At 46.6% G+C, this 22,228-nt stretch overlaps 1 protein-coding gene across 3 annotated transcripts in view; it reads right to left on the reverse strand.

The window, feature by feature from the left end:
* COL4A6 (collagen type IV alpha 6 chain) overlaps positions 1-22,228 on the reverse strand; it is a 320,391-nt gene that overhangs the window by 13,498 nt on the left and 284,665 nt on the right. For 2 of the 3 annotated variants that reach the window (XM_061137218.1, XM_061137216.1), the window contains exons 20-37: positions 21,294-21,398; positions 19,432-19,592; positions 18,766-18,945; positions 18,071-18,254; positions 15,148-15,201; positions 12,409-12,480; positions 11,880-11,987; positions 10,556-10,777; positions 10,028-10,189; positions 8,352-8,522; positions 7,326-7,469; positions 6,759-6,884; positions 6,093-6,274; positions 4,187-4,250; positions 2,906-2,980; positions 2,146-2,253; positions 1,945-2,052; positions 495-566 (exon numbers count right to left, since the gene is read on the reverse strand). In XM_061137218.1, coding sequence (XP_060993201.1) covers positions 495-566; positions 1,945-2,052; positions 2,146-2,253; positions 2,906-2,980; positions 4,187-4,250; positions 6,093-6,274; positions 6,759-6,884; positions 7,326-7,469; positions 8,352-8,522; positions 10,028-10,189; positions 10,556-10,777; positions 11,880-11,987; positions 12,409-12,480; positions 15,148-15,201; positions 18,071-18,254; positions 18,766-18,945; positions 19,432-19,592; positions 21,294-21,398 — 2,298 coding nt within the window. The remainder of the gene's footprint in view (positions 1-494; positions 567-1,944; positions 2,053-2,145; positions 2,254-2,905; positions 2,981-4,186; positions 4,251-6,092; positions 6,275-6,758; positions 6,885-7,325; positions 7,470-8,351; positions 8,523-10,027; positions 10,190-10,555; positions 10,778-11,879; positions 11,988-12,408; positions 12,481-15,147; positions 15,202-18,070; positions 18,255-18,765; positions 18,946-19,431; positions 19,593-21,293; positions 21,399-22,228) is intronic. The other variant, XM_061137217.1, reaches the window with a different exon arrangement.

Raw genomic sequence — 22,228 nt, forward strand, 5'->3', positions numbered from 1 at the left:
TGCAATGTGGGGGACCTGGGTTTAATCCCTGGGTTGGGAAGATCCTCTGGAGAAGGGAAAGGCTACCCACTCCAGTAAATAAGGTAATTCAGGTATAATATTTAGCACAATGCTCAATAAATGTTAACCAAATTTATATAAAACTCTAATCCAGCCACCTCTAACCACTGTTTTGGGCTTCTCTTGTGGCTCAGCCGGTAAAGACTCCACCTGCAAAGTGGGAGACCTGGGTTTGATCCCTGTGTTGGCAAGATCCTCTGGAGAAGGGAAAAGCTACCCACTCCAGTATTCTGGCCTGGAGAATTCCATGAACTGTATAAGGCCATGGGGTTGCAAAGAGTCGGACACGACTGAGCGACTTTCACTCACTCACACTAAGGACATCTAGGAGTCTAAGGATATGGGATACATTGTGGCCTAGAACTCAAGATCAGCCCCATCAGGCTTCTGGAAGAGTTGGTGTTCTCCTCCTTGCCTTACAAGGTCTTGCTTACCTGGAGTTCCATGGGTTCCCTTGGTTCCCGGAAGCCCATTCAGTCCATGTAAACCTGGAAGTCCAGGGAAACCTGAGGGGAGAGAAGATCAGAAATGGTTCCAGCAACTCTGAATCATGAAGAGTCAGTAAAAGGTCCTGCCCCCAAGGGCACTGCAAAGTCCTCATTTCAAAGGTCCTGGGCATTCTTTTTTTTTTTTTTTTTCATTTATTTTTATTAGTTGGCGGATAATTACTTTACAATATTGTAGTGGTTTTTGCCATACATTGACATGAATCAGCCACAGATTTACATGTGTTCCCCATCCCGATCCCCCTTCCCACCTCCCTGTCCATCCCATCCCTCTGGGTCTTCCCAGTGCACCAGCCCTGAGCACTTGTCTCATGCATCCTACCTGGGCTGGTGATCTGTTTCTCCCTTGATAGTATACTTGTTTCAATGCTATTCTCTCAGAACATCCCACCCTCACCTTCTCCCACAGAGTCTAAAAGTCTGTTCTGTACATCTGTGTCTCTTTTTCTGTTTTATCGTTACCATCTTTTTAAATTCCACATATATGTGTTAGTATACTGTATTGGTCTTTATCTTTCTGGCTTACTTCACTCTGTATAATGGGCATTCTTGAAGCATTAATTAATGCCCTAAGGGAGACTGGACCACCCCTAGTCTCCACCTTCTACCCTAAGTGTTTCTGCCTCTCATTAGAGACCAGTATAGCTTGAAGAGGGCCTCCCAGGTGGCGTTAGTGGCAAAGAACCTGCCTGCCGATTCAGGAGACCTAAGAGACAAGGGTTTGACCCCTGGGTTGGGAAGATCCTCTGAAGGAGGGCACGGCAACCCACTCCAGTATTCTTGCCTGGAGAATCCCATGGACAGAGGAGCCTGGCGGGCTACAGTCCAAGGGGTTGCAAAGAGTCGGACTTGACTGAGCGACTGAACATGCATGCACACATAGCTTTAAGAGCAGTGCTGTGCTGCGCTAAGTCACTTTAGTCATGTCCAACTCTTTGCAACCCTGTGGACTGTAGCCCGCCAGGCTCCTCTGTCCATGGGATTCTCCAGGCCAGAATACTGGAATGGGTTGCCATGTCCTCCTCCAGGATGGTAGATAATTATGTAACTTCAAGAAGAACTCAGAGCGGCAATGCCAAGACCTTGAACTGTCAGCTCCCAGAGACTTGCTGCCCAATCTCTCAGTCAGGGAAAGGCTACCTGTGCCAGGGCGATGACCTTCCATCCTAACTCTGCTCTCCATGGACCCCATGTTCTCCTGTTTCCACTCATGCCCGCCCTCCTTTCTTCCTCCTTTCCTGTTACCTCTCATGCAGCTCAGTCAATGACTCCCCTGGATATGGCTTAACTCCCACTAGGGTCTCCTAATAAAAAGTAGTTACTATCCTTTTTTGAGGGAAGGACCCTTTTCCCCACTGCCACTCCCTAATACACATACCTTTGGTTCCTATTAGGCCAGGGGGCCCCAGGGGCCCAGTTGCCCCTGGGTGGCCTGGAGAACCTGGAAGCCCTGGATTTCCTCTCATGCCTGCAACTCCGGGGAGTCCTAAGAATGAAAAAAAGGCAGAAATTCAGAAGGAGTCTTGACATGACACTGATCCAAACTTTTTCAGAATAAAGTTGTCATGTGTCATGGTACCTAGGAAGCCAGGAAGGCCAACATCTCCAGAAATACCAACTTTCCCATCTTCACCTTTGTTTCCTGGGAAACCCACATCACCAACTGGTCCGTCTTTTCCTTTCACACCTACAAAATCAAGAAAAATGCTGAGTGATCAGGGTATAGTTAAGGGAGTATGTTCCTCCACAGGAGGTGGGGGTGGGGGCAGGAAGATGAAGCCATTTTGAGCCGCCATGGCAGCTGGATCCAAGGAAGAAACTCTGAAAAGTATTGTGGCAGCTGTCTTCATACTTGAAAGGTGTCGCCCAACTGAAAGGGCATGGCAACCTACTCTAGTATTCTTGCCTGGAGAATCCATTGACAGAGGAGCCTGGTGGGCTACAGTCCATGGGGTCGCACAGAGTCAGACATGACTGAAGCAGCTTAGCACGCACACACAACCAACTGAAAAAGTAAGTAAACTTGTTCTGAGTGTTCCCAGAAGTAGGAGTGATAGGTGGAAAGTTTCGAGAAGTAGTTGGATAACTATAAATTAATGGAGTGGACACCATTATCCTAAAGGTCTTAGACTATCCTGTAAGTCTGTGAGTCTTGAAGAAAAAGTAGGCTGGTTTGCTTGGGGAAACTGTTGACTGCCTCTGAGTGGATATATGTCAGGTAGGGATTTTTCTGCACTGGACAGAAGTTGCAGAACTTAGGTTTGGCCTCCAAAATTCCTTCCAATGCTCAGTTTTGAGGAGTCTGTGAAACGTAGGAGACAAAAGTACAGCAGCCTTACCTTTGAAACCAGACTCCCCAGGTTGTCCCTTGGGTCCTGGGCTACCGGAAATTCCAGGTGTCTGGCCTTGATCTCCTGGAGATATCAAGATATTGTTTAAGTCGTCAGGAGAAGGTAGAGTTCAATTTGCAGCAAATAGATTTTTTTTTTTTAAGAAACAAACGTTTTTGTATTGGGGTATAGCAAAAAGATCTCTTGAAGGAAAAATCATAGCCAGAGAAACTCCTTGACACAATTACACATTGGGTAAAATGTTATGCTTTTATGCTGCAATTCAGGGCTGGGATGCTACCAGGCTATTGGTATGAAATGCTGCTACATGCAGCATATCTCCACTGGGAAACACATCACTAGGCTTGGTATGGGCAGAGAAGATGATAGGAGGAGCCCTAAAATATTACCAGAAGAGGAGACTGTCTAAAGCTGAGGGTGTCCTCTGCTGCTGAGTCTGGAAGGCAGGTGGGTCAAACCACTGCTTGTCACCTATCTTTGACTAACAAAGATTGCAAAGGGGATTTGGCCAAATTTTCATTTTCCTGTAAACACAAAGTCTCCCCCAAGAGCCTTGGGCCTGTTAGAAATCCACCTTGCTCTGGAAAAACACAGTAAAAGGGGAAATGTTCCTTATCTTTTTTTAATGAAATAATTTTTAAAATTTATTTTTAATTGGAGGATAATTTGCTTTACAATGTTGTGTTGGTTTCTGCCATACAATAATGTGAATCAATCATAAGTATAACATATATCCCCTCCCTCTTGAATCTCCCTCCCACCCACCTCCTCATCCCACCCCTCTAAGTTGTCACAGAGCACTGGGTTGAGCTCCCTGTGTTATTCAGCAACTTCCCACTAGCTAGCTATTTTACATATGGTAATGTATATGTTTCATTGCTACTCTCTCAATTTGTCCCATCTTCTCCTTCCCCTGCTGTCTCCACAAGTCCATTCTCTACGTCTGTGTCTCTATTCCCACCCTGCAAATAGGTTAATCAATACCATCTTCCTAGATTCCATATATATGCATTAATATACTGGGCATATACCCTGAGAACACCATAATTTAAAAAGACACATGTACCCCCATGTTCATTGCTGCACTATTTACAATAGTCAGGATGTGGAAGCAACCTAGATATCCACTGACAGATAAATGGATAAAGAAGATATGGTACATATATACAACGGAATATTACTCAGCCATAAAAAGGAATGAATTTGAGTCAGTTGTAGTGAGGTGGATGAACCTAGAGCCAGTTACACAGAGTGAAGTAAGCTCCTTACCTTTTAAACCTGGGAGACCAGATGCTCCTGGTAGCCCGGGAACTCCACTGAGACCCTGTGAACCCTTCAAAGCAATACAGAAATCAGTATTTCTCCTTAGCATTCAGGACCTCCCATCATTTCTTCCCCCTCCCTTCCCTGAGCCACTGCCTGAGACCTGTCCATTGCATACTCTGTGGCAGGTATGGAGAGGAGGGGGGCATCCTACAGAGGGGAAAGTGATGTGCAAGGGGAGAAATGCATATTTATGGTAATAGGGGAAGAATTTGATCTGCAGATTAACCCTGGTCTTGTCATTCATAACTTCCCAGTGCCTAACAAAATTGGTATCATGGGAAATCAAGGTGTGGATGTTCTAGCAAATCTCTTAGAAAATACAGAACCTAAAAGTCAGTCCAGAAATTTGATTCACTCTACATACAGTTGGCTATCACCACCCATGCCAAAGCCATGACGGACGAGAACAAGTGTGGCCTTGCCATGTGGAGCTAGGCCTCTGCCACAGATTCTGCAAGGAATGTGGAGTCTTCCTGCCACTAGGTAGTGGGCTGTATGCAGGCAGGTACTGGAGTCTGAATTTGGTCTAATATTCCCATGATTTTCACAAGAAAAATTGTCTTCACTGGCTGATGTCCAACATACTGAGTCTGAGAAGCAGGCATGTTGGCTGCAATTGGCCCAGTTCCTTCCATGGCATCTGGTATGGTTTGGGTTTGAGATGTACCCAGTAAGGACACATGCTACCCAGGACCTTGGGTGGCAGCCTGATTTGGGTCACTTAGCTCCCTAGACCATGACCACGACACCCCCCATTCACATGGTGTTTTCTGTGCATCGCAATATCTACTCATTCAGAGCCCCTGCTTATGCTGGGACCCCTCCCAGAATGCCTTCCCACTTTGACTGCATCCTTCCTATTATGTAAGTAGCAGGTTGAGAATTGTTTCTTTTGCAATTGCTTCAGGTAAGTGTGTATGTGTGTGTTTTCCCTTCATCAGCTGGACTGATACTTTTAAAGGACAGGGACTATGCCTGCAGGGAACACAGGTGTCCTGTGATCCAATTTATTTAGTCCCTTCAGTACTATTGTTGCTACTATTTATTCAGAGTCTGCCATGTACCAAATACAATGCTTTATACATACCTGCTCCCTTAACCATCACTATGGGCTGAAGAAAGTTTGAATACTATTGCCATTTTGAACAGATGAGAAAAGTAAGTCTCCAGCAAGTGGAGTGATATGCCCCAAATCACAGAGCTTATGAGTGATGGAGTGGAGAATCAAGCCTACGCCTGTCTCATTGCTAACTACCCTACCACCCTGCTTTTTAAAAATCCAGGAAAAAAAATACTGACTTTGATTCTTTGCCAGTTGTTGCCTAGAGGCAACAAAGACCTTTCTGAAATCAAAACATCAAATAGTCTGTACTGAATTCTTCTGATGTGCCAAACTCAACATGGGATGCTGGTAGTGGGATGCAGACAAAAAAACCAAGCAAGGCTTGCTCTCAAGTCCTAACGATCTCATTGAGGAGATCAGACCCAGGCAGAACCAACCAGGATCAGTGGAAGTAGGAAGTGGATGTAGGGTTCCAGCAGGGTGGGAGCTCAGGGACTCCTGGAGGGGGGGGGTGCCTGGGCTGGGGCCTGAAGGACCAGCAGGTCGTCAGCAATTGCAAGGAGGATGCTCTGCCATGTGAGGGAGATAGTGTGAACAAAGGCCCGGAAGAGGGGATGTTCGGGAACAAGTGAGAAGACCTGGCCAACTCAAGGAGGTGCCTTGTTGGGGTTAGCTCAGGGAGGACATGGGAAGTGGGCTGAGATCAGAAAGGTGGGCAATAGGGGCCCATCCCCCTGCTATCAAGGCCGTTCCCTGGTGGGGAGACAAAGATCTGGGCCCACTTACACTTTCTCCTGGAATTCCTGGGAAACCTGTGATTCCAGGGAGCCCCTTCAGGCCGGGTAAGCCCCGTAGTCCTATGGAGCCAGGGGAGCCTGGTCTCCCACTAAGTCCCTTGATGAGGCTGGGGAAGCCAGGAGCTCCAGGCAAGCCTGGTGGCCCGGGGTGGCCAGCCTCTCCTTTGTCACCTGGGAAAGAAGCAGAAGTCTTGGGGAAACACTCTGGGCAAGAGAAAATCTGTTCCCCAAGCAGCAGGTGCCCTGGGTCACAGGTAGGCAAAGGGAAAGCTTGGGGACAGTTAGCTGGGGGTGGGATGGGGGTAGGAGGAGGTGCCTTTGGCCTTACGGGGCACCAGCCAGGGCCACCACAGCTTCCTCAGTGGCAAAGCCGCTCTGTGCCCACCCCCCACTATCTGCCTGGCCCCTCCAGGGGTACAGCCACCTGTGGTTCAAAAATTGAGTTCCACAGGGTGGTGCAAACCGGCAGTCTCACAGTCCAGATACTCCTCAGGCCCAGGAAAGGCGGCCTCCATGCCCCTTCCTGCCAACCACTGGCACCCAGACTGCTGCTCTGAGGGTTTTTCTACTGTGGGGACTTTTTTCAGTGAAGAAGTTGAGTTTGGTCATGAAAACTGTCTTGGGTTTTTCTTCTTCCCATTCCCTGCCCCAGTACCTCTGGGTCCGGGAAATCCAATGGCTCCAGCTGAGCCCTGAGAACCTTTGTCTCCTTTGAAGCGGAGGTTCAGCATTGGAGGTCGATGACTGGGTATCCCAAAGAGGCCTGGTTCACCTCTGTCTCCTGCAGGGATGGAGGTCATGAGGCCGCGTGTGGGGGGCTTAGACACAGGGTAAGCATGTCATATCAGCTCTTTCATATCAGCTCTTCCCGCACCACTCCAGGGCCCTTTCTGGGTTCTTCCAGCTTCTTTCCTGCCCCTGTTTCCCCAACTTTGCATTAAAGGGCACACCCTCTTCTTGAACAAGCCCAAGATCCTACAATTTTAGACCCTACTCAAAACTCTCTCCATTAAGCATCTGGGAATGTGTGTCAAGGCCCCTAACATGCTGTGGTAATGCAGAGTGATTGAGGTCTCTGGGTTTAAAAGGATTTCATTGAGAAACCTCAAATCTTACTATCTAACCCGAGGTTGGTACAAGCCATCTGGATGACAAAGTGGATAAATAAAATGTACCTTGGGAAGCATGGGTGGCAATTCCAGAACTGGATTCCCCAGCTCACCTTTTTCACCAGGGCTACCAGCCCATCCAGATGGCCCCACTCTTCCTGTTGACCCAGGAATTCCCTTTAATCCACTTGCTCCAGGAATACCAGGGAGACCTGGAATCCCTGGAAAACCTGTCAGTCCAACAGACCCCTTCTCACCTGTTGAGAAACAAGAAATTCTATTATTATCCCTGTTTGACATACAAGGAAATGGATGATCAGAGAGGTTAATTAACTCACCCAAAGTCACACAGCTAGAAAGTTGCAGAGGAGAGATTCAAACCCAAGTTTCTCTAACTCTAAACCCCAAGCTCTTAGTACATGTTATGCTACTTCCCTGAATAGGGACATGGAACTAAGTACCAGGAAGGAAAGAAGAGCTGGGCACTTCTCTTACGATTTGTCAAGTTAGAGCTCATGTGTAGCACAGAGAAAAAAAAATAAACTTAGGCCCAGGAGGCAGAGAGATGAAATCTAGCCTGGTGCTGTTGCTAACCAATTGTGTGACCTTGAACCAGTTACTTCCCTTCCTGCCCAACTCCTGGTGTTTAGTAGAATAATTACAGGAAGTGAGGGCCATCAGGCTGTATGCAGGGTTCATGCAAATGAGTAAACCTGGTGTGGCTGTTCCTGTCCTGGGCTTTCCAGCTCAAGCTATTCAGCCCAGTGTTCCACCCAGCAGGCAGGGAAAGTGACTTGCTGTGGGTGGGAGTCCTCCTTTAGCACTTGTCTTCTCCTACTGTGGAAGTGTTAGTTGCCCAGTGTCTGACTCTGCGACTCCATGGACTGTAGCCCACCAGGTTCCTCTGTCCCTGGGATTCTCCAGGAAGAATACTGGAGTGGGTTGCCATGCCCTCCTCCAGGTGATCATCCCAACCCAGGGATCGAAAAGGGGCCTCCTGCATTGGCAGGCAGATTTTTTACTGTCTGAACCACCAGGGAAGCCCTGTTCACCTCCCTCCCCATTCCCCTTTCCTAGGCAGAGAGGAGGGAGGAGGCAAGTTGGGCACCCACTGGTGCCTTCCTGATCATTTTACTTACCCTTCGGACCTGGCAGGCCTGGCAACCCAGTGGCCCCTGGCAAGCCTGAGTTCCCCAGGAAGCCAATTGGCCCTGGTGGTCCCGGAAGTCCTTTCAGCCCAGGCAGGCCTCTCTTTCCAGCTGATGCAGGGAGACCTATCTCGCCTCTTGGACCTTTCTTTCCAGGATGTCCTGAATCAGCACAGGAGAGAATACATGATGGCTGTCAAGTGAGACTATCCAGATCTGGGCCACTGCCCATTCCCCTGACTTCTGGTTGGTTGACTTGTTGGGGTTTGTAAATGGCCTTTGAACAATGGGCTGTGCAGGCTACTAACAGGCAGAGTTGTTTTTAGTTGGCTGACGCATAGCACTTATTACCCAGGGTGTCCCACCAGTGGCTACCTTTACCAGCATGGCGCTATAGCTGGCAGGGCGGATGAGCAAACCCCTTCTGATGGATGACAACTCTTCTCCCTTTATGAATGTGGTTCATACTTTAGCCTCTGAATGGAGCTCTAGGAAGCCAGGGTGGCAAGTGGACTCTAGTTTCCTGGTACTTCCAGCATGAATCAGTCCACAGTGGTTGTTTCCTGAGCCAACCAGTGAAGTAGAGGTTAAAGCCCAACAATTGTTTCAGCCTCCCAGGGAGTCATGGATCAGGGCTGCCCTTTTAATCCCTCATGCAAGCAGTTAAGTCAGCCAGTTCCTTGGCATTAGAGTTGAAAGACCCCCTAGTGCCAAGTACTGTAGGAATTCCCAAGGCCCATCTGGTCTCCTAGGTATTCTGAGACTTCTTTCACTGGGCTTTTAGTTGCTCAATGGGATTAACCTCTTGAGCTGCTGCCAAAGTGGAATGTTCAGGTACAAAGCAAGGAAATTAAAAAATCAAAGGATCAAATCAGTGATGACAGAGGTATTTGGGCCCCCAAGGACCTAAATGAATGGCTGGTTTGGTTTTCTATGGATTGAAAAGCATCATGTAGCTAGGAGCCCCAGGATTCTAATGGGAGGCTGTGAAGGGGATTCCACAACAAGGGAAGGAAATTCAATGGGGGCCAACCCCGCAGTATGAGTTCAGGGACCCCTGGCCTTACCAGGTTGTAATGTATAGTAAGATAATTCCCTGAGAGGCCAAGCTGGTGGGGGTGTTAGTCTGTGAGCTTGTGTGCTGTTTTCTCATCTGGACAGCCTATGTGAAGCCCCCAGAAACACACAACCACAAAGAGGATTAAAAAAGATATTAATAGTTGTATACAAACTCAACTTCAGTCACATGGCCAGGAGTCAGGGGTGAAAAGGGTGGTGTGTGAAAAAGGCAAGCTGCAAACACTAGGCTGGAACCAGAAGCTGCCATGCCCCACTGTGGAGTGAAAGACACTTTGGCTCTGGATCCTCAGAGACCTGCTGGCTCAAGAGGCCAGCTGCCAGGGTTGGTGGGGCAGGGGGTTGTGGGTGGGTGGGCAGAGGCCATGGGGGAGGGGCGAGGAGTGCTCATATTTGAGGGTCACTTTTTGGAGGCTAAACTGGTTCAACCTGGCACCATGGGGGGCTTGAGATGTGAAACTCAGGTTAGACAACTCATTCTCCTTCTCAGTCTGACCCTGTCACACTGCTGTTACTGCCCCTCAGGGTGCCAGGGCCCCGGGGCCCAGCTTAAGTCTGTCAAGTTGGGGCTGTTCCTCTGAAGGACCTACCTGAAATGCCTGGAAAGCCTGGGGGTCCGCGGAGCCCGGGTTTGCCCTTGATGCCAAATAGACCACTAGGGCCTGGGGGGCCTGGCTGACCCACGCGGCCTGGTATTCCAGGGCTGCCCCGCTCACCTTTGGGGCCGAGCAAGCCCGACTTCCCAAGCAAACCTAAGGAAAGGAAGAGGCAGATGATCACAGCCTGGATTGATAGCAGGGACCGCTCATCAAACCACCTTCCAGAAGAGCCCAGCCCCGGGATGCCTCCGACATGCCACTGTCTCATCAGTTCCAGCCTTGCTGCTAATTATGGGTTTTGCAAGAAACCTGACTATGGATTCTAGATATTTCTAGAATTACTGAGACAGGAGAATGGACTTGGGTGATTTAAGAAAAGCAGGGAGAGACCACAATGACTTTTTATTTCAAGCCCCTAGTTCATCCATCACCCCAGATTCATGCAGTTATACATGCAGGTACATCAGGTACTAAAAGCCTTTCTGTAGACTGTCAAACAGGTGGGGAAAAGAGAGTCACCCTTGAGTCCTGGAAGGCCAGAGTCTCCAGGAAATCCTCTGTCCCCAGGCAGTCCCTGTAGGCCTTGCTCCCCCGGAGCACCATTTTCAGCACCAAGGATGTCACCAGGGGCTCCCTTGGGACCTGGTAAGCCAGGGCTGCCAACTTTCCCAGGCAAGCCATCTTTTCCAGGGAGCCCAGGAAACCCAGGCAAGCCCTTCTCCCCATGAGGTCCAGGAAACCCTAAAAGTGAAGAGTCAAAAATAAAAGGCCATGGAGGTTTAGAAGTCATAGGTTTGGTTAGAGAACTCTGACACAGACTTTTTGTCCTACTACAAAGGTTGTCACATTAGTAATGTGTGTGGCTTTCCTTAAAGGTCTCTGGTCCTGGGAAGACTTGCCCAGTGGCAGGGACTGCAATGTGTGATCCAGAGGAGGTTCTAGCTCAATGAGGCTGGGCCTTGGGCAGAGCTCAGCAATCAGCTCCTGGGGCTCCTACAGTGGCCGAAGAGCACAGATTAGAGCCAGGACCTTCTGTCAAAGACCTGGTCTCTTCTGGAGTTGTCTAACTCCCATCCTCATGCCTCCCTCTTTCTGGATGGTGGAGGGACCTGAGACACCAATAAACCCAAGGAAATATAGCCTAAGATGAATCCCCTGCTGCTGAGCAGGGGTGGTTCTCAGACTGAGCATGCGTCAGAATCCCCTGGGGCAGGGGTGCTTGGAAAAACCCAGATTGTCAGGCCCACACCCCCACCCCGCCACAAAGCTTCTGATCAGTAACTCTGCCAAGGGGCCAAGGAACTGCATTACTAAGAAGTTCTGAGGTGATGCTGATGCTGCTGGCTGAGGGAACACAGTTTGAGAACCGCTGGTGCAGCGTAGCACAATGAAGCTCAGGTTGGAACAACAGGGTGTCAGCCAAGGGTCTGAAATATGACAACTTCCCTCTCCCTTATCAACTTTCAGGAGTTGATCCGGGGAACTGCCAGAACGTGCAGTCAGACCAATTGACAGAACATGCAGTCAGACCACCCGGTAGAGTCCTAGCCCTGTCACTAGTGACTTTGTGATCTCAGGCGAGTCACTTTCCATATGCGCCACAGTTTCCTCCTCTGAACCTGAAGGGGTTGACTCAGCTCATCACAAATGGCCCTTATTGCTCTGAGACACTGTCCTTCTATAGCTCTAAGCTCTGTTTTGTCTGACTATGAAATCAAAACCATCCCACTTACACCAGAGCACAAACCTAACTTCCTACAGTGGATGGATGGCTACCACAATCCAAACACATACTCACACAACAGGAGAGGCAGGGAGCAGGGGGAGAAGCTCCTCTTCTTACCTGGCAATTCAGGCAGGTGAACCAATCCTGGACTTCCGGGGTTCCCTTTATTTCCACGCAATCCAGGTTGGCCTGGAGCCCCAGGGAGGCCACGGGCCCCTTTAGGGCCTGAAAACCCAAATGTGAGTGGTAAGGGGAAAGGAATGTTGGTATGGCTATGATTTGTGATGTCCAGTCAAAAATTAGGAATTAGTTAGTTAGGAATTCCCTGGAGTCCATTGGTTATGACTCCGTACTTTCATGCCAAGGGTGCAAGTTCATTCCCTGGTTGGGGAACTAGGATCCCACAAGCCATGCAGTGCAGTCAAAAAACAAACAAACAAACAAAAAACCTAATCTCTTGGAGGGCCTCTCTTATTCTCCCCTCCCCACACCGCCCTTTCTAGCAGCCATTCTATTTCCTCAATTCTCAAGGCCGCCCTCTCAGGAGGAACGAGGATACCCCAGTGCTCCTGGGCTATCCTTGGCTTACTTTGGTACATGGCCCTTACATGTGTGCTCAGTTGCTTTTTCTGGCCTCATCCCATACCTGGGAATCCGGGAGCTCCTGGGAGTCCTGATGGACCATACGGTCCAGTAATAATACAAGGCAAGGTGATACCTGTAAATACATGTAAATACATGTAAGCAGCTGAACCAATCAAGTCAGGGATGATTTCCCCCTAGCATGCTCCTTTACTTTCATTCCATTGAATGCAACAGCTAAGTTATTCTTTCCACCCAGAAGCTGGGAGCCCATGCAGAAAAATCTTGGCTTCAGAAGCTCTTGGGAGTTACTCCTAGCGTAATTTCTTATGGATAAGAATGCCCCTAGTGTCCTAGTGCTGAGACATAACATTCTAACAAAGTCTCCTGTTGTGTAGGAACAACAGCAAACAGCAGTTGCCTATTCACCCTGCCCTCAGGTGGAGCCCCTCCCTAGAATGCATGCTAAGGGTTAGTTATTATGTCCACATGACTAGATTGGAGGGTTTGAAGACAAGACCCCTCAAGTTCACATGACTGCTCTTTTCTTGGAATGAGGCTTTTCCCAAACCACTGGGTTCTTTTGACACATGTCATTTAGGATCTACTGAAACCTATCCATTATCCTTGCTCAGATGGACCCATATGTCTATACCAAGCAAACACTGAAGTCCACTTTCTTGGTCATGACAGACGGTGACCCTTTGCTCAGCTCCTCATTTGAAACGGTCAACTCTGCTACTCAGAGAAGGGGTCGTCAATTTCAGTATTCAAGACGTTGAAATTGATGTGCATAGCCCTTCCCCTAGCAAATTCTTCCTTACTCACTCACGGTGCAAATAAAAAGTCTAAGATCACAGAGGGGAGGTTTAATAAAATACCAGTGAATGAATTGTTAGTTGGCTCCTTCAGAGGCCATTTATAAACAGTTGCTAATTAAAATTAGTCTTGCCTATTCATTAAAACAATCCCCAGAGATCTAGTTTAAGCCACAGAGCCCACAGTTCTAAGAAACTGCTATAGCTTTTGCCTGTACTTAAATCACAAATTACATCTCTTAAAGATACAACCTATGATTCAGACAGCTTATTCAACTGGCTGGCATTCCTCCCCGAGTTTTGCTTTCATTTTCCAATACAAAAGCTTGATGGCATTTTTAGCCCACCTGTTCTGTCCTAAATAAAAACTGGGAATTCAACAGTATAATGTATTGGTTAAGAGGTTGGGCTCTGAAGCCAGACAGAGCTGGGCTTGTATTGTAGTTCTGCTACTAACTAGTTGTATGAGCAAGATACTCAACCTCTCTGAGTCTCATGTGTAAAATTGGAGCTACATATCTCATATGGTACTTGTGAGGATTATATGGAATAGTGCTAATAGCACTTAGCACAGTGCTGGGCACCCTGGTATGTGCTCCATGAATACTAGTTTTTTAGTATCTTAAGGAGGAGGATTCAGAAGAGCTCCCTCGAGGCCATCCCCTAGATTCTACCTCATTCAGGTTAGTGACATATTTTGTAGCCTTGGCAGCAGCTTCCTGCCTTCTAGACGTCAAGCTCCTATAATTACATTTTCACAGGTGGAAAGATAGCCACAAACCTGATCTTCCTCCACAGCTGGTTATACCCGTCTCCATCCTGCCAGGTGCTGAAATGATGGAGCTCTTTCAGAGGGCTATCTCCCTACTGTGGAAAGATGCTTTATGAGCAAGCATCTCATGATGGATGAGATGCTTCATGGGGAGAGGGCTGCAGTCCTGCCCTCAGCTTTGGACTAGGCTGAAGAACTGCCTCCCTATGTGGTATTCTGAGAGGGACCCTGGAGAAAACTCTGCTGCCCCAACTATTTCAATAGCTCATTGACTTTAATGTATCAAACATTGTAGTTCCACTGCTTTATGGCTTAAAAAAACAAACTGGGCAAAAGATAAATATCTCTGGGCCGGGTCCAAACATGAAACCACCTATCCTCAATTTATCATATCAGTTTTATAGATTCTTTTCAGTTGTGATCACCAGAGGAAAACAAAACCTTTAGAGGATGGGGCTGAGGACAGTCATCTGGAAAGGTTCCAGGGAAGGAAAAATAATGAGAAAATGGAAGATGAGTAGATACCAGAAGGAATCAGGGGCATACTTCCCTTTTGCCTCAGACCAGTCCTGTACACATTTGTGTATTTCAAGCAGAGGGTCAAAATGGTGAGAAGGTAAGGACTTCAAGTCATACATCTGGCTCTCTTACTTTACATAAATTCAGAGCCTTCTCCCCAACAAAGCAGAAACCAGCTCTACCCATGTTCTATTTTACAAGTGCAACAAATGACATCATTATTCAGAATTTCCTCATTAATGCCAAAACTCATCTTCAGAATCAAAAAGCAGTTCTGGTTATCAAGATTCTAACATCTTGGTTGATTCCAGGTCAAATGAATAAATATCAGATGTGTAGATCCCTTTAGGTAACTCCCAAGGCAAGTCATGGCCTCAGTTAAGTTCGTAAATGAAGATATTCAAGGCAGAGATCAGCAAAGCCATCAACATGCATGATGAAGGTGACCAGCCGCTTGCAGAGATTGCGTGCCCACTTCCTCTCTCCTCCCTCCCAGAAGAGGTGTGCTAAGGCGCCTTTGAAGCAGTGTCAGCATGAGCCTTTTTACCCCAGCCTTAGGATCACCCCTCCCCAACTCAGGCCTTCAGTGTGGTGCTCAGGCCACTGTGAATATCTGAGACAAAGTGAACAAAAAGGAGGGGGGTGGTTTGCCACCATTGGCATTTGAGAACCTCTAGACCTAGCTAGGTCTCACCTCCCTCTGTGTCTAAGTCTCTTTTCCCAACCTCCTCCCTGCAGCAGCAGTCACCTAGACCAATCAAGTAAAGAAGAAAATTAAACCGGGATGGAAGTTCTTTGAGGCCCAAGGAAAGTCTTGTCTGTAGCCCACTGATCAAATTGTCTGGATAGAGGGGAGAAAACTGGCATCCACACAGGATCAAGGACACAGTAGCCACTGCAGTGATAACCTGGGTGATTGATTACTATGAGCAGCTGGATCAGAGCCTCTTTGGAAACAGCTAGTTGTCTCTTTGCCTAGCGTTTGTAATAATTCATACTATTAGGTTGAAAAGCTTCAGTGACTACATTCCCTTTCCTGGCAATGTGTCCTAGCCTGAGCCACAATTGGCTGGAGTGAGTACGTTTAGGAACGGCATCTTCATCTTTCATGGCAGCAAGCAGTCATGCCCACAATTGCAAATGTTTAGGGCCCACAGGTGATATGTTTTTAAATCTGTGTGGAAAGAAAGCTTGGTTCGAGGAGTTATATTTGGTGGCCATAGAGAGAGAAAAAGAAGGCTAATGAAGTCACTTTTTGGAAAGTCTTGATACTGCAACAAGAATATTTTCTGCATAAGGCATCTCCCAGGCTATATAGCTTTTTTAGATCACTAGATTCTTGAGAACTTTCTAGGCCCGGGGTAGTGAAGTTTGGGACAGAAATGGTCCTGTGGGCTTCCTTCTGTTGACTCAGCCTGTTTTCAAGCAGTTTGAATATTGATAATATCCAAATTTGAGTGTATCTAAGTTTTTAGGTACCATGTTAATATAACTCAGTTTAAAACCTAGTTGCCTGCCAAACAGGTTGACCTAGAGTGAAGATCCAATTGGCAGAGGGGCAGTGGAATGACCATGAATAATATCTCTGAGAACAAAGGTGGAAGCAAAATTGTAGCTGACACCAGGACTTTCCAAAGGAAGCATATTTTGTTTGATAAAATTCCTCATAATCTTGCTGTAGGGAAAGATGAGGGGAAGGGAGAGGGAGTTTGGGCTGGACATGTACACACTGTTATATTTAAAATGGAAAACCAACAGGACCTACTGTTTAGCACAGGGATCTCTGCTCAATATTATGTGGCAGCCTGGATGGGAGGGGAGTTTAGGGGAGAATGTATATGTATGGCTGAGTCCCTTCACTGTTCAGCTGAAATTATTGTTTGTTAATTGGATAATACCCTAATACAAAATAAAAGGTTGAAAAAAAATTCTTTACAACCTTAAGAGGAATACTGACTTGGACTGAAATACTGACTTGGCTTTAAGAGTCTTGAATCATCAATTTTTAACTTGTATTATTATATCAATTCACAAAAGTACATTTTAAAACAAATACATTTTTACAAGACCCATTATCTGTCTTCTTTTTTGTAATTCTTCTAGGTGATGAGGTGGAAAGAGGAGACGTAGATCTAAGAAAACCCTCTTGGTTATGGGGAAGGCCCTTTTCTCTGTGAGTGTATATATTAGTGTCTTGTGGAGTACTGTACTATACTAGGCAGATTGAGAAACACTAAAAAGGATTATTCTCCTTCCTTAGTATCCAGAGGCTTATAATGAGTTAGAAATAGTAAAAACATTAATGGAAGGAAATATATAATCTAAGTGGCAATGACATACCATTGGGGTCAAGAGAAAGCTTAGTGGAAGAATTAGGGCTTATACTGAACACTGAAAGTTGGATAGGATGTGAGTACATAGACAAAAGAAGAAGAGTATCCCAGAAAAAAAGGCAACATGGGCAAAATATTGGCAGTGGAAATGAATGTACTTTTTGTGGGGACAGTGAGATAAACTGCTGTTTTAGTGTTTGGTTTTAATTATGAAGAGTATGAAATAAGGCCAGGTTAGAGAAGTTGGTTGTGTCCATGTCTGGAGACTTTTGAATTCCAGCCTGAGAAGTTTCAGTAGAGTGTTTCTCTGTTCAGTAGAAACCATTTGTGGCTTTGGACTAGGGGAGTAACATGGGGGAATCAGCACTTTACAGATATAAAATTGGCAGCAGTGTTCCTAGTGGATTTGAGTGGGGGAAGTCCAGAGGTAGGAGATGTAAAACTACTTAGGAAATTGTTGTCATTCATTCATCTATCCATCCATCCCAACAAGCATATAGGTATTTGATAAGCTAGGCATGAGATAACGAGAGCTTAATACCAAGAAGAGGAAGGGAAGATTATAAGAGGCATTGCAAATGAGGGATACGAGACAAATTTCAAGTTTTGCAACTTCAGATGACTATAAGAAGTGTGGTACCACTAATGGGAACATAGAAGTTGTGGAAACACAGAAGTTGGGATGAAGAGCTGCTCTGGCTGTGTGCAAGAAGGGAAATTATTAGCATAGCACAATAACAATCTATAAGCAGAGCTATCATTCTATAATTCCTGAAATTCAAGTAGAAAAAGAAGTGATGTAAATAGGAGGGATTTAAAGTATGAAATGGAAATCAGACTAGATAGAACTAGGGTCTCTTCTCAGTCTGAGATCTTATGAATTAAGTAAAGGTTCTTCCCTGCTGATATTACCATACAACTTAGAGGATACCTTTATTGTTCAATTTCCACTTATTTCTTTCATGACACTTGTAATAAATGGTTATCCAGCTTCTGTCTGAAATGTTCCAGAGATGATGGGCTCATAACCTCCCAAAGAAGCTCTGTCACACTTTTGGACTGTTCTATTAGGAAGTTTTTCACGAAGTAGACCTGAAATCTCTATTGTTCTGTGTACCTGTACCACAGTGCAATTACGATCCCTTTTCCACATGAAAACCCTCTAGAGGATTGAAAGCAGTGATTACAATTAGTCTTCTTATGACACATTTCATGCATCTAGGTCATATCTATACTCAAGGAGTCAGTTTTCCAAGCCCAAAGCCATCGGATTCGCTGATTCACCTGGAACTCCACGGGGGCCTGGTTGCCCTGGAAATCCATCTACTCCTTTATCTCCAGGAAGTCCACGAGGTCCAGGAGCCCCTGGTAGCCCAATTCCTGGGGGGCCAGTTGGACCAGTGTGGCCTTTTTCACCAGGAAGTCCTGGTAACCCCTTTTCACCGGGGAAGCCCTGTGCACCATCACCCTGAACAACACATAGGAAAGAATGAAAGTGTGACTTAAAGACACATCTGCAAAGCCCTCTGACCATAGGAAACAGACACATAACCAGTGGGAGCAAGGCTTTTTTTTTCAGTTAAAATTCTTTATCACTCTAGTTTTTCAATCAATTCCTCTGAGTTGAGGTAATGGGAATGAAGCTTGTCAACCCTGCGTGACCTTATAATGCAAAAGGCTCCAGGTGAGGGGGGCAGAGATAACCCTGGAGGCGGGGCAGGGGTTGGTCACAGAAAGCAGCTGGATTGCCTGCAAGGGAAATCTCCTAAGAAACTGAAGCATTTTAAGTGATAATGGTCAGTTGTCACTAGCATTTATCAAGTGAGCCAATGACCCATTCTGAGAAAAAGATTCCCATTTTGCAGAAAGGAAAAGCACAGTGTTGGTGGCAGAGGTAGGAAGCTGCCATCAGCCTCCTTCCCTTGCCAAGTCAAGTGTGACGATTTATAGCACTAGTCACCCAAGAAAAATCAACTTACCAGAAGGCCTGGCAGCCCTGGTAAACCTGGTATTCCATCCTTGCCTGGGGCTCCTGTCTCACCAGGGAGCCCCTGGGGGCCAGGATCACCTTGCTCTCCTGGCATCCCTGATCCTGTGCTGAGAGTCGGGTCCCCTTTCTTTCCTTTAGGGCCTGCTGGACCTCGAGGCCCAAATACACCCTGACAAAAAGAGAAGGTAATGATCAGGAGATACAGACTTCATGGAATTTTATTACCTTGCATAGATTTGACCTAAAACAAGTCTTTGGGTACATTTTGGCACAAAAAATGGACACTGGATTATGTCACCACCTTGGATTATCATTGCCCATTTATTTTCTTACCCTTTCTAAGTTTTGAAATCTTTGAGGATGGGAACTTTGCCTTAATTCAAATTTTATTTTCAAGGTCTGACACAGTGTGGGTCAATTGTAAGTTATTTTGTGAAAGGAAGGGAGAGAGGAAGGGAGGGATCACAAGTAGGTTAAAGCAGAAAGGGACTTTCAAGATAGCTAAACAGATTTCTTCACATTACAGATCAAAATCCTGAAGTCTGCTTTATCCCCATCTTTCTTTTATGTGTTTTAATAAAGTGCTTGTTGAGGAGTGAGGGACAATTGACAAGCTCCCATTTGCTTCCTCAGGGCCAAGTTTGGTAAGACTTACTGGATCCCCTGATGGGCCCTGTGCACCCCCAGAGCCTGGATCACCTTTGGTTCCTTTAAGACCTGGAAGGCCCAGAAGTCCTGGTGGCCCAGGCAGGCCTGGCTCCCCAGGTGGCCCCATGTTGGGGACACCACCATCACAAGCACAAAAACCTGGGTCCCCTGGAGGAAAAATTAAAAAAAGACAACATTAAACTAAGTGGGCCATCTTTACAAGAAGAAGGAAAACCCGCCAGTTGGAATTTGTGACTTGAACAACTCCACTGAAGGCCTGCAGAGAACAGAGATGAATGAACTAGCTTCACTCTTGATCAAAGTACATCTGTGTTAGTGATCTGGATTTCATTCATCTAAGGTAGAGCCCAGTCTAATGTGCCATCAGAGTTGAGAACCACTGACCTATACTAATCAGCTGAGAGTCTGGAATCCAAGCTACTTGAAGGTTCTATTCACCAAAATGTCTTTTGTACACAGAGACAATACCAAAGAAATTAATGATAGAGAGTTTAGCAAAGCATCTTTGAAGAGATAGCACAGAGTCACTAGCACTGTGGCCCAGCCACCTAGACCATCTGTGCTTACGGTCTAAGAAAAGAGATTTTGGGCCAACATAGGTGACTCTGAGTTTCCCTAAGATCCCAAAGGGCCTCCTCCTACTTTTAGAAAATTAATAATCACTTGATAGTCACTGAAACTCTGAAAGGACAATCTCTTCTCCAAATAATCCATGGAGCTCCAACCTGAGTTTGAATCACCTGGGATGCTTGTTTACAAGACAACTTGCTGGGCCTCACTCCAGGACTAATCAATCAGACTCTCAGGTGGCCAGATCCAAGAATCTAATTTTTGTCACCTCCCCATGGTGATTCTCATGTCTAGTGAACCAGTTGAGAATTACTATCATCATTCCAGACTTAGAGAAAGCAAACCTTCTGGCACCATGGGAATATAGAAGGAAAGGCATTAGAATTGGCCCTGTTTTTAAGTATGAGAATGGTATCAAGAGGCACACTAGCTCGGCAGTGAGTCAGGGAAAAACCAAAATTGGCACCCTAGGTCAAGACTTGTAATTTAATATCCTTTGCCCCCAGCAGTCTTCCCTGTGTCTAAAAAGTAGAGATGGAGCTTTAAAAAATGTCCGAATGAGCTCCTATACTTAGGTAGTGCCATTTTATGATAGGGCCATGAAAAAGGAGAGGAGTGAGTGAAAACCACTCTGAGGCTGAGGAGAGCTGTGAATTCCTTTGAGAAGAGATCTTGGTACCTGAATCCCCCAGGTCATCTCCAAAACTCTCTTCAGCAACTGTTGACACTTTCACCTCTTCCTCCACCTTGCCCTGGGCTGCAACTATTATAAATTGATTTATTTACACTTTAGCATCTGCCCCTTAGAGTATGAAACAGAGGAATGACCGAAAGACAGCAGGAAGATGGAGTGTACGGGACAGCTGAAGGCTGGGGCAGTCAGTCAGTCCTTCAGCATCAGTGGGGATTGGAGTTGTTTTCCTGGAGCCAGCTGGCTTTTTCAGAGGTTCAGGTCTTGACCTTTCCTGTAGGCTGAAGGTAATGATAAGTGACTTCCTGCCTTGGCCTTGCAAACTGAGAGGGGTTACAGGATATGCAGAATAGCTTCTACAGGTGGAGGAGCAGGAAGAATGGCCTAGGGGCCACTTTGTCCTGTGCAACCTCAATCGCCAGCCTCAGTCTTAGAGCTCCAAACATAGCACTTTTGACAATCTTAGAATCACATCAAGATCCAAGGTTGCTCCTGTTCGGATTCCCAAGGCTGTTGGTTGGCTCCTTCCCAGGGGGCCTTCTCCAAGGAGTTTGGGGGACAAAGAAACCTAAGCAGACAAAGATCACCTTTCATTCCTTTGAGGCCTGCGTGTCCTTTTGGACCTTGTTCCCCTCGGAGTCCCGGCAATCCTGGTTCTGTGCTCTGCAGGGTTCCCGTCTCAGATGCTGCACCTTCAGGAAGAAGGAACATAAAAGCTCGGCAACTTACAAGAACCTGGGCTCATGCACAGCAGCTCAGTCACCAAGAATCCTGGAGCATCAATTATCAAAACAGAGATACCCTCCCCCCAAAAAACCCAAGGCAGGGACCCAAAGTCTGTAGCAATTTCCCAACTCTATTGGCTCAATTCACTCTACTTCTACTAGTTACAGGACATTCACTATGTTCCAGGCACTGGGCTAGATAGTGGGGATGTGGAAATAAGCAAGGCAGCTTCAGCAACTCAGACATCCCTGTGTCTATCCCAGGAAGTCCTCTTATGACAAAAGAGGAGATGGGGGCAAGCTGCAGCGGTCAGGGGATGTAGGTTACAAAGAAACATGCAGGGTGTATTTCTAGCCTTTTTTCTTAGAATCTAGAGTCTCATCCTCTGATGACTTAAGAAGAATAAGCCCTGTGGAGGCTTTCAGCAGCCATCTATGAAGATCCCCTGGAGGAGGTAATGACAACCCACTCCAGTATTCTTGCCTGGGAAATCCCATGGACAGAGGAGCCTGGTGGGCCCCAGTCCATGGGGTCGCAAACAGTTGGACACGACTGAGCACACAGAGACATGAAGATCCAGGTTTGGTTTCTAATTTCTTGAGCTTTCAGCCCATCCTGCTGGAGCCCTGAGGACCAGGGAAAGCTTAAAAGAGCCAATTCTGCTCCTTCGAGAACTACCAGTCCACAGGCTTAGGGGTTGAGAACAGTGAGGGGCTAAATGAAATGACTACAGAAGTCGGAAGGCATTAGGGAGTGTCTGGTCACTGAGATGGCCCTCGCTCATCTTCCTTGATGA

The sequence above is a fragment of the Dama dama genome, chromosome X (genome assembly GCF_033118175.1).
Source record: "Dama dama isolate Ldn47 chromosome X, ASM3311817v1, whole genome shotgun sequence".
Lineage (NCBI taxonomy): Eukaryota > Metazoa > Chordata > Mammalia > Artiodactyla > Cervidae > Dama > Dama dama.